Below are 16332 nucleotides of genomic sequence, written 5' to 3'. Positions count from 1 at the left end.
CTGCATAGAGGATTTCACAAATCAGTACATTGGAAAACAAAAAAAGCTCAAGAACATTTATTAGCATGTAGTGTTTAGTTTGTACTTGGTCTAATGGGATATTCTTTGTGCACAGTCAGTACATTACAATCTGTGTTTTAATAATGCCCAGTTTAATAACTTCGAAATCATTGCTATAGTGTTCCAGGTGTTTAAGAATTATACAGATGGTTAGTTTCATGTTCTGTGTGCTTCTGATGGACCTAAACAAGGAAGATTTTTTTTTGTTTTTTTTTGGTTGAAATATGACCCAGGACACCTTGAAAAATTTTTTGTGCCTTTCACCCTCTTATTTTACATTAGCAGAAGAGGGAAACCAAGCTAACCCATGCTATTGAATTCAACACTCGTTCAAACAGTCAACACAGACAGGAAACATGGGGGTGGATTTATGTAGTGTTGCTAATTTACAACCCGAATTCCGGAAAAGTTGGGACGTTTTTTAAATTTTAATAAAATGAAAACTAAAGGAATTTCAAATCTCATGAGCCAATATTTTATTCACAATAGAACATAGATAACGTAGCAAATGTTTAAACTGAGAAATTTTACACTTTTATCCACTTAATTAGCTCATTTAAAATTTAATGCCTGCTACAGGTCTCAAAAAAGTTGGCACGGGGGCAACAAATGGCTAAAAAAGCAAGCAGTTTTGAAAAGATTCAGCTGGGAGAACATCTAGTGATTAATTAAGTTAATTGATATCAGGTCTGTAACATGATTAGCTATAAAAGCTTTGTCTTAGAGAAGCAGAGTCTCTCAGAAGAAAAAGATGGGCAGAGGCTCTCCAATCTGTGAAAGACTGCGTAAAAAAATTGTGGAAAGCTTTAAAAACAATGTTCCTCAACGTCAAATTGCAAAGGCTTTGCAAATCTCATCATCTACAGTGCATAACATCATCAAAAGATTCAGAGAAACTGGAGAAATCTCTGTGCGTAAGGGACAAGGCCGGAGACCTTTATTGGATGCCCGTGGTTTTCGGGCTCTCAGACGACACTGCATCACTCATCGGCATGATTGTGTCAATGACATTACTAAATGGGCCCAGGAATACTTTCAGAAACCACTGTCGGTAAACACAATCCGCCGTGCCATCAGCAGATGCCAACTAAAGCTCTATCATGCAAAAAGGAAGCCATATGTGAACATGGTCCAGAAGCGCCGTCGTGTCCTGTGGGCCAAGGCTCATTTAAAATGGACTATTTTAAAGTGGAATAGTGTTTTATGGTCAGACGAGTCCAAATTTGACATTCTTGTTGGAAATCACGGACGCCGTGTCCTCCGGGCTAAAGAGGAGGGAGACCTTCCAGCATTTTATCAGTGTTCAGTTCAAAAGCCAGCATCTCTGATGGTATGGGGGTGCATAAGTGCATACGGTATGGGCAGCTTGCATGTTTTGGAAGGCTCTGTGAATGCTGAAAGGTATATAAAGGTTTTAGAGCAACATATGCTTCCCTCCAAACAACGTCTATTTCAGGGAAGGCCTTGTTTATTTCAGCAGGACAATGCAAAACCACCTACTGCAGCTATAACAACAGCATGGCTTCGTCATAGAAGAGTCCGGGTGCTAACCTGGCCTGCCTGCAGTCCAGATCTTTCACCTATAGAGAACATTTGGCGCATCATTAAACGAAAAATACGTCAAAGACGACCACGAACTCTTCAGCAGCTGGAAATCTATATAAGGCAAGAATGGGACCAAATTCCAACAGCAAAACTCCAGCAACTCATAGTCTCAATGCCCAGACGTCTTCAAACTGTTTTGAAAAGAAAAGGAGATGCTACACCATGGTAAACATGCCCCGTCCCAACTATTTTGAGACCTGTAGCAGAAATCAAAATTGAAATGAGCTCATTTTGTGCATAAAATTGTAAACTTTCTCAGTTTAAACATTTGCTATGTTATCTATGTACTATTGTGAATAAAATATTGGCTCATGTGATTTGAAAGTCTTTTAGTTTTCATTTTATTAAAATTTAAAAAACGTCCCAACTTTTCCGGAATTCGGGTTGTACTTAATGTCAGGCATCTCATGGCACCAGTAGGGGACAGCAGTGGAAGTGTCATCATTACATGAATTTTACACAAGCGAATAAAAGCTACAGATCTTTTTCTAGATGCACAACGGTTATTCTCAAAACCCTGATGGCCCGGACACCTCTTTACTTTACTGGCATGAAACATTACAACACTGTTTGAGACAAAACTTGTGCATGCAAATAAACTTATCTCAAACAAAACGCATTAATGACAGCTAACTAAATGCACACAGTTCTGTGGGAAAAGCAAAGGCACTCAAGGCCTCTTCTAGCTAATACACATTTGCTAGCAATCATAGGTGTATTTATTTGACGTTTTGCAGTGCTAGAAACCTAATAAGTGATTCAAACTTAAAAAATTTAAAGTTTGCATTGACAATACTCAACGTGAGGACCATACAGTCAGATTATGTGACAGCTTGAGCTCAGCCCAGATATTCAAGGCAGGTCAAACCAGTTTAGAGCTCCACGTGCACGCATATTTATGCATGTGTGGAGGACAAATAGGATAATTCAAATGAAATGCGTCACATTCCTAATTAATCTGACTGAGCCTTCTAAGTGCATGTAATTACTATTTATTTGGGGACTGAAAGATATAAACATACTCAATATTACCTAAATACATTTAAATACATGGTTTCTCACTACTAGAAAAGTGTGTTAAGTCACAGAGAATCTCAAAACTACCACTTTACCAGAGTACATTCAATTTGTGGAGGGAATGGCAATAAAGGCACTGATTTTATTACCAAATTCTGTGCTATTAAGATAATTCTACATTGTTATATTAATTTCGATTACAATCATATGAAAACCAGACTTAGCTATAATAGTCGATCGATAAATGTGCAAAAAAACAATACCGCTACAACCAACATCATCCGTACAGTACAAACTGAAGGGGAAAAATAAAATAAAAATGTATTCTAAAAAACATTGTGCCATAAGGAAAACTAAATCAAGACATATCATATACTGATCTAACCTGCTTTTCTGCTCACCCTCTGTCCATTTAATGCATATTTTATTCACATTCCTCCATCTTCCACCTGTTTGTATGCATGAAATGTGACATACAGTCCAGTGTATTTATGCTGTTTGGTCAAAAACCTATCTTTCTTTTTTTGTGGAGTTTGGTTTTTCCTGGTCATTATTGAGATCATTCTGGAAAAGACTGGAAAGTTCTCTCACAACAGCAAGCACCCGCTCCTCTTCTTCCTTTTGCGGACTTGGAGTGCCGCCCTGGTGGCCATTTCGAATACTTCCCTCACGCCATCCTTAGTTTTAGCTGAGCATTCCAGGTAGCCAAAGGCACTAATGCGGTTGGCCATGTCCCTGCCCTCCTCTGGTTTAACTGGCTCCTGCAAAACAGAGGCGTTGGAACTAAATCATTACATGCAATATGATTTAAAACCGAATTACGGTTACTGAATGATGGATGTCAAAATTGTGCAGCACTGTCTGTCCGACTTATGACATACGATGTTAATTCTGCCAACTAAATGGATCGATTTAACAGAGGCTGTCTGCCCAGATTACCGAACACTATTGCTGACGCATTATATGGGGGGCATCAGTCATTGGTTATTAGAGGTTGGACTGATTGTGCAATGAGTTTGACAAATGATAACCGATCAGGGCTTCTAGAGTGGCAGTAATTCTGGCTGCTAAGAGCTTTTTAATGGGACTCCCCATAGTGGAGGTATGGCCAGCCCAGGGAACACACCTGCTTCATCTTGATCAGCTCTCTCCGTGTGTGTTCATCGTTTCGCAGATCCTTCTTATTGCCCACAAGGATTATGGGAACGTTGGGGCAGAAGTGCTTCACCTCCGGTGTCCACTTTTCTGGAATGTTTTCTGAGAGATCACGCACACACACACACACAACACACAACACACACACACACAAGATTGATTTCATTCAAATGAGGAAACAAAAAGACATTGGAAATACTATACAAAGAGTATAATAAATAATATACACACAGCTTAATTAAATAATAATAAAAATTAACATAAGATGATATTTCCAAGCTTGTAAAAAAATTTGTTTTTTATAATCATGATATAAAATATACACACATAAAAAAAAGTTGACTATTGATATAAAATGCACATCATTGAAATAAAAAACGCTTGTTAATACATTTCAATTATATTTGAAAAAGAAAGCAGGATACAATTCTTTTCTAAATATAATTAATATATGTAGTATTATAACATAAATTGTATAAAAATGATATACAAGAAAAAAAAAAAAAAAAACACACGCACACTTACATACATATATATATAAATAAAGTTTTCCACGTTCCAAACTGTAAGTACTGTATGAAGAAAAATATGGTAAAATAAAAATATCGGTCACAAAAATATGAAAATGTTAAATAATACTTATATATGGTCTTATAGAATGCGGTTTTGTAATGTGAATGTGACCCAAATAAAGTATGAGTGAAATAAGCGATTTTCCCCAGCAAATCCAATCCTATTATTCATTAGTAATTCATGTTTAGAGTCTCGGAAGAATAATGGTGGTTCCATTCCAACACTCATTTCACTGTTGGATTAATTGTTATGTAATAATGATCTTATGAACTCTGCTGAATCATGTGGCTGAATCCTGACAAATAATCTCAGAACTGTCTGCAATAACCTTTATACAATTCTAGCATGAGTTGAATTTGTTCAAGCTTCCAGACACAAATTGAAACAGAGAAGAGAACAAGGATGTTCTTTCGGGAAGCTGGTGGAGATAAAAGACAGTAATGTCATGGACACAAGAGTTATCATGATGCGCCTCGACTCTTAGACAAAACACAGGAACTTCCTGCATACAGTAATGACCCAGTGAATCCTTTTTTCCAGTAAGAAAGGCCTTCGCCTAAAGGGTGAGCCAAAATAAAAGATATGAACAAGATTTCTGGGTTTTTGGGAAATGGGATTACCTAAACTGTCGGGACTGTCAATGGAGAAACACATGAGGATGACATCGGTGTCTGGGTAAGACAGGGGCCTCAGACGATCGTAGTCTTCCTGTCCTGCTGTGTCCCACAATGCCAGCTCCACCTGTGGATCATAATTGGACAGAAGGAGTCAAAGCTCAGTTGTGATAGCTAGTCAAAGCCTTTTATGATCTGTACACTATGCTGGACTGCAAATTATGACTAATTTGCAATCAAACAAGTTACACAAAAGCAGAAGTGCACTTAATATATATTTCAATATGATATAAACATTGTCTGAATGAATAGGCAATGTAAAACCCAAGAAATGAGGCAAAATAAGCGTTACACATTCGTAACAGAAAATGTTCTGGCTTAAGATGTCTAGTTGGAAATGTACATGTACAATTTTTATGTACTATTTAAAATATATTTGTAAATACATATTTAAATGAATAAATAAAGCAAGCTTAATTTTAAATATTTGTAATATTTAAATTTCTAATATTTTTTCTTTAAATTTCAAAACATTTTAATATTTACATTTCAAGTATTAAAATGACCTTAAAACCAACTTTAAGAATAAATTTTTTATCAAACACAATTTTAAATATTTTTTTAATATCTACATTTCAAATATCAATAATACTTAATAAACTTTATTTATAATGTAAAGTAAAAAATAATAATAATTGTTTTCACCGTAAAGGTTTTCAACCTTCATCTGTTTTCAATGTCAGATTAATTCTGATAATCTAAAAAAACATTTATCCATCAGCAGTGATATGGTCTCAGATATGTCACTCTTGACTCACATGTGTACAGAGCCACAGCAAGGATTGGTTTATCCAATCACAACAAGCCTAATGAACTGAATTAGTTGAACGACTGATTAGAGGGAATCAAAGTCCATCCCTTCTGCTCTCCTGTAAGATTGAAGCTCAGCAATGAGGCTTCATAGCGTTGCTGAGTCATACGTTGAGCCTGATGCCACATCATTACACAACCTTTCCTTAATTCACTCAGAGACCAGAATATTTTTTCCATCCGTGTACACTGATCTGAAGCTCTACTGCATAATAATCTGTTCAGGTGCAGAATAAACAAGCCTATAATGCTTTTGATGGCTCATAGTTTTTCAAAATGTGTACATGCATTGCACCAGCCAAAAATGAACGTCATATCGATTGTAGACCACATTTTGGAGAAAGACTATGAAGACGAATGTCTTTTTTCCCCACAAAGGATGGAAAGATTTATGCTCCATCGACACTGGGAAGCTTCTATATTTTGACAAAATAAGCAGCGTAACACTACTGAGAGAGCGAAGGGGGTTTAAAAGAGATGCCATCCTGCTCCTTAACAGCGACAGGGGGCGGGATACCTTGAGTCCAGTCAGGAAACCAGAGAGAACAGTCATTTCCTGTTTTGCAAAGTCCCCTTTAGATTTCAGAGTGGTCAGAACTGCAAAAAATCTGAACTATGGGCTAATGATTTTCATCTTGTTATTATTTATATACTATTAAAGTATTTTTTTTACTATTTATCATACTATTACCATAGTGTTTATTATTCTGATTTGATTGATTTTTTAATAGTTTAAGTTCAACACTAGCCTGACTACGTCAGACTTCGTACTTCCGCTCAATTTCAGTTCCCTTCTGTACTCAGTCAGAGATGGCGACGTATCTCCCAGTTTTCCTCCGGCCTCAAAACAGCCGGCCAATCAACGAACAGAGGGCGGGCTGAGAGCCGTGACATGGACGATAAGCACCGAATGTAAGTTCGTAGTTTAGGTAAGGGAAATCGAAAACGACAGCGGACATGGAGACACGGGATGCTATTCGCATAGCGTTTGTTTTACATTTTGAATGGAGGTGATGTTGTGGTCCTAATCGTGAAAGGATTTAGGAAAAGTTTATTTATCAACTGTTACCGATCGTCAGCGAGAAACTGGGGAGGCCAAAGTCCGGCAAGGCGATAATTGTGATTGTGTCCCCCTTGGTTGCTCTTATGGAGGATCAGGTTAAGGAGGCACCGAAACTCGCTCTATGGTTTTTTTGTCCTCGCAGCATACCAGAGTTTACGGTAGAAGTTCGAGGCGGCTGAGCCGGCGCATAACAAACGTCATAACCAAACATTGTGTGATTGGCTTACGGGTAACCGACGATTTTAAACTTCAGACAAGCAGACAAACAAGAAAGAAAACGCTTGTCAGTTATGCCCTTCCAGACTACGAAGCAAAGCGAAGTAGCAGAGTTTGGTATTACCAAGCTAGTTCAACACTGCTCCAAAACAATTACTTTTTTTTACTAATTTTTACTTATTACTAATTGTTTTTTAGATTTTAGTATTTTTTTTTTAAATTACGGAAAATAGTTTTTAATAGTTTTAGTTAACAATAACAACACAAAACAATGTTTCCAAAACAATGACTATTTTTTTTACACTTTTTAGTTTGATTGTTTGAATAAACATCTGGATAATGGATCTATAGAGGATAACTAAAATACACATTAAATAACAAAAACAACATTCACAGATTCTTCACTGGTTTAAGAATGAACAAGACAGTAAAACTAAGGAAAATAACTGGAAAGAAAAAAAGAAAAAACTCGCAACATGTTCTAGTTTGCTGACAGATCTCAGCTTGGCTTTCACAATCAGACATTTTCAAAACCAACCCAAACCTCAAGGACTGGAAATATTGTTGAGAAGAGTTGTACAAAGACAGGCTGTGGAGGTTGAAGGTGACCAAAATCAATACCAACCTGTTTGCTGTCAACTTCGATGTCTGCGATGTAGTTCTCGAACACAGTAGGCACGTAGACTTCTGGAAACTGGTCTTTGCTGAACACTATAAGGAGACAGGTCTTCCCACATGCTCCATCTCCCACGATCACCAGCTTTTTCCTGATAGCCGCCATACCTGGGATTCGCTATAACAACAAATGGCTCCATGTCATAAAAAGACTCTTTTACTTTTACATTTGGAAAATAAGAGTTCAGTGTAAAATATAAAACATGTTGGGTTCCAGTCCAAAAAGACTGCAACCAAACTGTTCTTTTGATTCGGATCTTTTCCAAGAATCAGTTCACAAAACTAGCCTAAATGATTCTTTCATGCATCAGTCCTCACTTTCATGAAAGAAGATCAAGAAATGTCCATCTGTTAGTCACTTCAAACCATCTTATTTATTCAGAAGTCATATTGGATCACTTTAGGATACATTAATGGTGTTTTCCAAGGAACAGCTTCATTGATTCACTTTCATTATTTATAAGAGTGGGCAGGAAATTCTTCATAAATTCAACACAAAACTACAACGGCTTTTGATTGGTCGTTAAATGAAACATCAAAATAACTTTTTTTTTATTGTAGCCCAATGTTTTTCTTTGTCATTCAGCCATATGTTGTGCATCATAACAGAAAACAGACCTGAAGGCACATGAACACTGCTGAATCAAAAGCAGATGAGGAAAACATTTGTAAGTAAACATGATAAGAACATCTGTTTAACATAAATGATACCAAACTCACCCTGCAGACATGATTCTCACGGCTACAAAACACACATCAAAATACATGCAAAGGCTTCTGAACCCAACCAAACCTGACATCTTTTATTTTAATCGCATACAATGTTCTTAAAGTTTGATTTCAACTCCACAAACCGAATTTGTCACACCTGCCATTTGGCGAGTGTTCATTTTAGACTCTGATTACACAGTTCAAATCTATTCACACTATAAATTGCAAGTTGTCAGTTTGGCGGAAGAGGAAAAGCATTTATTCATAATCAACTTAGCTGAGGAGCATGTATTATCGCATTAATCTGTCATGCATTTGATCGCCAACATCAATATCCACACTAACTCGCTTGCTTATAGGAGCTAGTGGTAGTGTGATAATTCTTTGGAAGAAGTGGGAGAGGTCGTGCTTGGGTCTTTATATGGGCGATGAGGGAGATTTGTCCCGCATCCATGATGAATATGTGCCAGTAGGAAAGCACAGCTGTGCATATCCAAGCCGCCCAACTCTCATCTATCCTTCCTTAGTAATCTCACGCTCTTCTCCACTGTCTGGACATATGTTAACACTTATCAGCAGACCTCCATCAGATTGTGCTTCCTAGGAGCAGAAAGAACTTTATTTTTAGTATTGCCTGGGTTTCTGTCTGTCTCACATAAAGCTTCATCCACCCACAGGAAACACAGGGGTTTAGTTTCTACTGAAAGAGAGACTTTAGAAATTACTGGAGTGCGCCGACATATACAGCACAACTGCACTCACAGCGACCAGAGTTCGATTCCCATCTCGTATCCCTGTGCCAGTCCCGCTCCCCTCTTTCTACCCAATACTTTCCTATCTTCTCTCCACTGTCCTGTCTAAATCATAAAGGAATAAAAAGCTCAATATATTTTATATATATATATATATATAAATATATATAAAACAACATATCCTAATCAGAAGCCATGGATGAACAAGGAGGTGCGACTTCTGCTGAAAGCCCGCAGCACTGCCTTCAGGTCAGACGACGCTCAGGCCTACAGTAAATCCAGGGCTAACCTGAAAAGGGGCATCAAAAAGGCCAAGTACTGCTACAAGCTGAAGGTAGAGGAACACTTTTCCAATTCTGAACCTCGGCGCATGTGGCAGGGCATCCAGATCATCTGTGACTACAAGTCAAGCAACTACACTCCAACGGTCACGGACATCTCCTTCCTTAACGAGCTAAATGAATTCTATGCTCGCTTCAACAGCAACAGCAAGGAGATGGCCACCAAAAATCACACACTCAGCAGACCACCAAACCCTCAAACTCACCTCCACAGATGTCCACACTGCACTGAGCCAGATCAACGCACGCAAGGCTGCTGGCCCAGATGGCATTCCTGGATGTGTGCTTAGGGCATGTGCAGAGCAGCTTGCAGGGGTCTTCATAGACATTCATTCACAGTCTCTAAGCAACTGTGCCAAGCAACTGTGCCAACATATTTTAAGTCCAAATCCATTGTGCCAGTACCGAAACACTCCTCCCCAATGTGCCTGAATGACTATCGCCCCGTAGCACTCACACCCATCATTATGAAGTGCTTTGAGCGACTGGTCCTAGCACACCTCAAAGACTGCCTCCCACCCACACTGGACCCACATCAATTGGCCTACCGTAGGAATAGGAGCACAGAGGATGCAGTATGCACAGTGCTGCACTCTGCACCAAACACCTGGACCATAACCACGTATGTTAGGATGTTGTTTGTTGACTTCAGTTCAGCATTTAACACCGCCATTCCCTCCAAGCTGACCACAAAACTTGGAGACCTGGACATTAACACCTCCCTCTACAACTGGATTATGGACTTTCTGACCAACAGGCCTCAGCATGTTCGGTCAGGCCACACCCACTCCATCACCATCACACTTAACACTGGCGTACCACAGGGCTGTGTGCTGAGCCCATTCCTTTACTCCCTTTACACCCACGACTGCAAGCCTGTGCATGGATCCAACTCCATCATTAAGTTTGCAGACGACACCACGGTGATTGGCCTCATCACAGACAACGATGAGACTGCCTACAGGGAGGAGGTACAGCACCTGGCCACATGGTGCGCTGACAATAACCTGGTCCTTAACACCAATAAAACTAAGGAGCTCATTGTGGACTTAAGGAAGAAGAAAGGAAGCACGTATGAACCCATCCACATTAACGGGATGGTTGTTGAACGTGTTTTCAGCTTCAAGTTCCTGGGAACCACCATCTCGGAGGAACTGTCCTGGGCCACAAACACCTCCAGCCTGGTCAAGAAGGCTCACCAGCACCTTTTCTTCCTCAGGACACTGAAGAAGATCCAGCTGTCTTCTTCCATCCTGGTGAATATTTACCGGTGTGCGATCGAGAGCATCTTGACCAGTTGCATCACAGTCTGGTATGGGAACTGCTCAGTGGCTGACCGCAAGGCACTGCAGAGGGTGTTGAAAACTGCCCAACGCATCACAGGGACACCACTTCCTGCTCTTGAGGACATCCAGAGGAATCGCTGTCCACGACAAGCTTGCAGCATTCTCAAGGACTCCTCTCACCCTGACCACGGACTGTTTAACCTCCTGCCCTCCGGGAGGTGCTTCAGGAGCCTCCGGACAAGGACCACAAGACTCAGGAACAGCTTTTTCCCTTAAGCTGTCTCCTTGCTGAACTCTGCCCTCTGACACCCCTCAACACCCCCCACACCACACACACAGACTCCTCCCCCTCTTCAACACTACATCTGACTGATTTATTTATTTACAACAAGCAAAAAAACAGTAACTTGTTATTACTTGCACTACTGTCTGTTCATCCAGGAGCACTGAATAATCCATTTGCACACTGAAATATTTTCTATGCACTTTACTGTCCATTGCAATAGTGTAATTATGTTCATATGTTCATAGTTCTGCCTATAGTGTACATACACTTTTACATAATCCACCTGCATAGTATGTTCATAGCACACCTATCTGTATATCATGCTAATAGTATTTAAAATCTGTAAATTATGTTCATAATACTTATCTGTATAGTTATTGTACATATTGTAGACCTTGTATTTTCTTTACTTACTGCTTATTGCACTTCTGGTTAGATGCTAACCGCATTTCGTTTCCTTGTACATGTGCAGTATATATATATATAAAAAAAAATTACTGGAGAAAAATAAATAAATTTGTTGCTCTATGGTGATACTATACAGAACATTTTTTGAGTATAATGTTATTGAGAAAAAACAAAGTTCAATAAAACTCAATAAGAATTATTTATTATATAATAATATATATTGTGGGTGTGCAGTGAAACCAGTATTTGTATCTGTATTTGTATCTGTAACAATCACAAAATTATTCGTAGCTGTATCTGTATTCGGATGAAACCGGAAGTAGGCGGAGCTTTGTTTTTTTCATAGTTATCACTGAACAAATATGCGGTGTTTAACAAAAAATAAAAAAAATTATGATTATAACATTTATTTAAATATCTTCCAACAGTCGAGGCTGATACCCTTGTGTAGACAAACTTTCGAGCGCGAGTTCGAGTCCCATTTTGGGGACCTTTCGGATTCCATAAATATTTAAATATTTCCTAATTAAAACAGTTAAGGATCCTATGCAGTTTAGAAATATGAAAATCGATTTAAGTTATTTCCAGGAAATGCATGGAAAAAGGCAAGTGCAACACTGTTATTTCATTTGTGCTTAGGCCCGTTTCATTTATAAAATTTACACTCATTAACTTTACACACTTGCTAACACATTGTCATATTAGAGGTTTATGTAAATCAACATGATTTCCTTTGGCTCACTGATTCCTGTGCAGTTTAAAAAAGTAGGCTAGCTATTTCCCTTAAGTAATCTTCAGGTCTAGAAAACTATGGAAAAAATGAGAACAGATTATGGAAAAATATTTGTGCTTCGACTATTTGTCCTTTTCAGTGTTCTAAAGTATAAAATTAATTTCTAAAAAATAAATTGATCATACAAATAGAGAGCTTTCAAGACAAACGTGTATATGTATATATATATATATATATATATATATATATATATATATATATATATATATATAGGCTATACATACATACACACACACACACACACACACACACACACGTATATTTACATATATGTACACACATACGCATACATTATATACATTTTTTTTTTCAAAATTTAATGAAACTAATATATAATTCTGTACATGTTAAATCATATTTGATTATCACAAGAAGTAAACATGGTAACTTTGACAACTAAACACCAATAATAATCCTAACTTTCATAACTAACCTTTCTCTTTCTGATAAGAGGGTTTCGTTATTTTTAAATGTTACACAACACTGCTTAAAAAAGTGTGTGAATCATTTGATCTGAGAAAGACATTTCTAAAATAGTCTCAGTCTTAAACGTCACGTCCACGGACCGTTGGCTTATAAGCATCATATCACTTACGCAGCAGAGTCTGAAACGCATGGAATTCCCTGCTGTTTTCCATCTTCCTGGAAATAGGCCTTTAAATAATGTAGTGATTCATGTGTTCAAAACAATCAAATGAGTCATCTGAAAAATGTCTTTACAACTATTGACAAAAGATAAGTACACAAATACAGGTAATTCAGGTTACAGAAGCAAACTGAAGGAACTTTAAGTACCTTCAACTATTGTTAAAGAAGTTCTTTGGAGAATAAAAGAGAAACTCAAATCCATGTGAACAGCGCCAGCTTAAATATGCTTCCTGTGACACATCTGGACAAGTCCCAGAGTTATTTTAAACAAACATAATTTTTATGTTTATAATTTTTAACAATTTCAACCAATCCCAAAAATATCTATTTTTCCATTTAAATTTCATAGTAACTTGCAATATAATATATTATTGCAGTTAACAGACAAATACTGCCCATGGCCTACAGTAAGTTTATAAGGTTACACAACCAGAGCAAAGTGCTCAAATGCAAACTCCAACACTTGAAATGTCTCCAAAAAAAAGTGTTTGTAGGAGCTTACTAATCAAAGTCCAAAACTAATGTGTGAATGGATGAAACTAAAGTCTTGTACTTACCAGTTGGCTGACAACTTTAGAAACATTTTATAGTTCAAGTTGAACTGTAAGAATGACAGTGATGTAAAATGACAAGTTAAATTGACAAAATCTCCTCAAGAAAGCATCAGTCACAACTTGCATTTATAGGGAGAGTTTACAAAATTTCTGTCATACATTTTTCACCCTCATGTCAAGCCCTTCGTTCATCTCCATAACACAAATTAAATTTTTGGATGAAATCCAAGAGCTTTCTGACCCTACATAGTTTATTGCACACAAAAAGTATTCTCATAGCTTAATTAAATTACATAATCTTTATTTTTGGGTGAACCATCCCTTTAACAACAGAACTTTACATTAAAAATGGAATTAAACCAACAAAAATATGATGAATGAAATCATCTTTTTTATGGCATGAGGGACAGATGGTCTATATATGATGCTGCGAGGAACACAACGACCACATGAACACCTCATCAATGCTGAAGATAATAAACTGAAGAGATATGGTTTAGGTAAACGGTGATAACGTTTGTCCAGGTTTGCCTTCCTTGATTCCATAAGTGTGTGTAGGAGAACCTCTCTTCTAATTCACTGCCAGGTTTTCTCATGTAATTCAACTATATTTTGATTGACTTTGGAGCTGCTGTGTGCTGTGCTATTTTGATTTGGACTAACTAATGTCTTATCCCAAAAAAGTTTTGACAGTATGTCCTCCTGTGACTCGAAGCCACCACATGGTCACTCAAAAATAAAATAGTGTATCTGCCTTAGGGGTTGTGGACCTTAAAATGCATTTCTGCTCCAGGAAAATGTTTCATTAGTGTGGCAAAGTTCACCAGATGGCAGGTTGACAAAGGCAGCCAGAAGCTTAATGCAACAGGAAGCAGGCTGAGGATTCTGGGAGCAGTTCGTAATGTGGAGCTTGTCTGAAAGCAGTCAATGAGGCATTTTCAGCAAACCTACAATCCATATTAGCTAATTTATCTCAGTCTGGGGTCAGACTCTGACTGTTGTTAATGCACCATGGGCATAATATATTTATGCCATGAATCTAAACTATTACATGAGCAGGATTTTTCAAACTTATGATTTTTATTGCAGTGATTTAGTCTTCAGTCATTAGATCAGCAGGATGATGAATTGTCTGTCTTGGCACCAACTTAATCATTGCTTCCAATATAAAATGCATTAAATAATCAGAAAAACAATGAACAAACAGAAGGTGCAAACCAACAGTTAATGAGCTTTGGATTTTGGCAGCGCTCAGTCCTTGTCATTTCCAGACAAACCTTGTTAATAGCATTTTAATTCTACTTGTGGCAGACATTATGTCATTCATATCTGTCCTACAGTACATGTCTAAAAGTATTTTAAACTACATTTTTCTAAAAAGACTTGTTCAGCTTTGTTTGTAGTCAGAAAACCTGGATAAGAATGTATTCTTGGTTTTTGAGTAGCATTTTTCATTTTATTTCTAATTTAAGGTGTTGATAAGATTTTTACTTTTTATCCTACAATATTAAATTACAAAAAGTCACAAACATACATTTTGAAGCAGTCCAAATTATTTAAGTTGCTAAAAAGTTAGAGTGAGTGAACAATGTCACTTTCCCTGACATTTCTAGGTTTTCCCGAATCAAGGGAATACTGTCAATTCTGGCGCATACAACAGTTTTCCCTTGTATCATATAAAATACTGAAATCTGTGTATGAAATGTCGCTCAAGGCTATCTGAATGAGCGTAAAATGGCCTACAACACCCCAAGGATTAAAGATCAGGCCTTTCTTAAGTCTTATCCAAGCATTTGGTTGCCACAGAACACAGGCTTTGGCCTAAGGCACATTTTGAGAAGGCAGTGCCATAAGACACGCCGACATGTCATCTTGACAGACAGACTCGGTGGAACAACAGGTTAGTTAGTTAGTCGCTCGGCTGGGTGTAGGGGAAAAGTTTTGCACACAACTGAAGCGCTGTCGACTGCAACGCCCTTGCGTGACTGAAGGAAGCTGATTACTCACGACTAGAAACGGCACGTCGAACAGCGAGCAAACAATTAATTAGTTCGCACTATATCGAAGAATAACCAAAACTCGTGCTGAGCTTTAACAGTCGCAAATGTGTTTTGTATAATTTTGAATACTTCTATAACTCACGACAGAACTGTGAATGTGAATTCTCACTGTTGTCACACTGCCTGGTCGGTTTAAACTATGAATCTGACATAGTTCACACATAACGCGAGCCATTAAAAACATCAACGAGCTCGTTTGAGAACTAACAGCCACCACCTAACGTTAACGTTACTTTCCTCACACCGCCCGAGCAAACTTGCTTTCTAGAAACATTCCTGAAGTCCGACATGTCAAATAAGATGTCATGTATGCAAATGGAAACATAAATACCTTATTTTCTCGCGGGGTTCAAATTCCCAGACGATCTCGTGTTCGATTTGTAAGCGCAATGTGGAGAATTTCAGGCGATTGTTGCTAACAGACGAGGCTCGACTCACAGAAGACCCGCCCGCTGTTTTGGGAATCACACTCACAGTCGCCCGCTGCGCTGCTGAGTGTTGACCGGTTGAGGAGGCGGTTCCAAGTAGGAGCACTGCGGTCCCTCCCTCCGCCACCGATAATAATGACATCATTCTGATCGCTGTGGAGAGCCATACACACCACACACCACTAAATCACAATGCTCTATTGCTCTTCAGCCTGGT

The 16332-nt window shown here is 38.2% G+C and overlaps 1 protein-coding gene across 1 annotated transcript; it reads right to left on the bottom strand.

Moving 5' to 3' along the window:
• Positions 1-3229: 3229 nt before the first annotated feature.
• On the bottom strand, positions 3230-16176 carry LOC132160839 (rho-related GTP-binding protein RhoA-D). The gene is made up of 5 exons (XM_059570543.1): positions 16019-16176; positions 7799-7956; positions 5031-5151; positions 3809-3939; positions 3230-3443 (listed from the first exon to the last, which is right to left on the bottom strand). The coding sequence occupies exons 2-5, from the start codon at positions 7952-7954 to the stop codon at positions 3270-3272; spliced, it is 582 nt and encodes a 193-aa protein (XP_059426526.1). The 5' UTR covers positions 7955-7956; positions 16019-16176; the 3' UTR covers positions 3230-3269.
• Between the last annotated feature and the right edge of the window lie 156 nt (positions 16177-16332).

Source organism: Carassius carassius, chromosome 17, assembly GCF_963082965.1.
Source record: "Carassius carassius chromosome 17, fCarCar2.1, whole genome shotgun sequence".
Classification (NCBI taxonomy): Eukaryota; Metazoa; Chordata; class Actinopteri; order Cypriniformes; family Cyprinidae; genus Carassius; species Carassius carassius.
The sequence above is the reverse complement of the archived record's forward strand: the minus strand, read 5'-3'. Positions and strand labels throughout refer to the sequence as shown.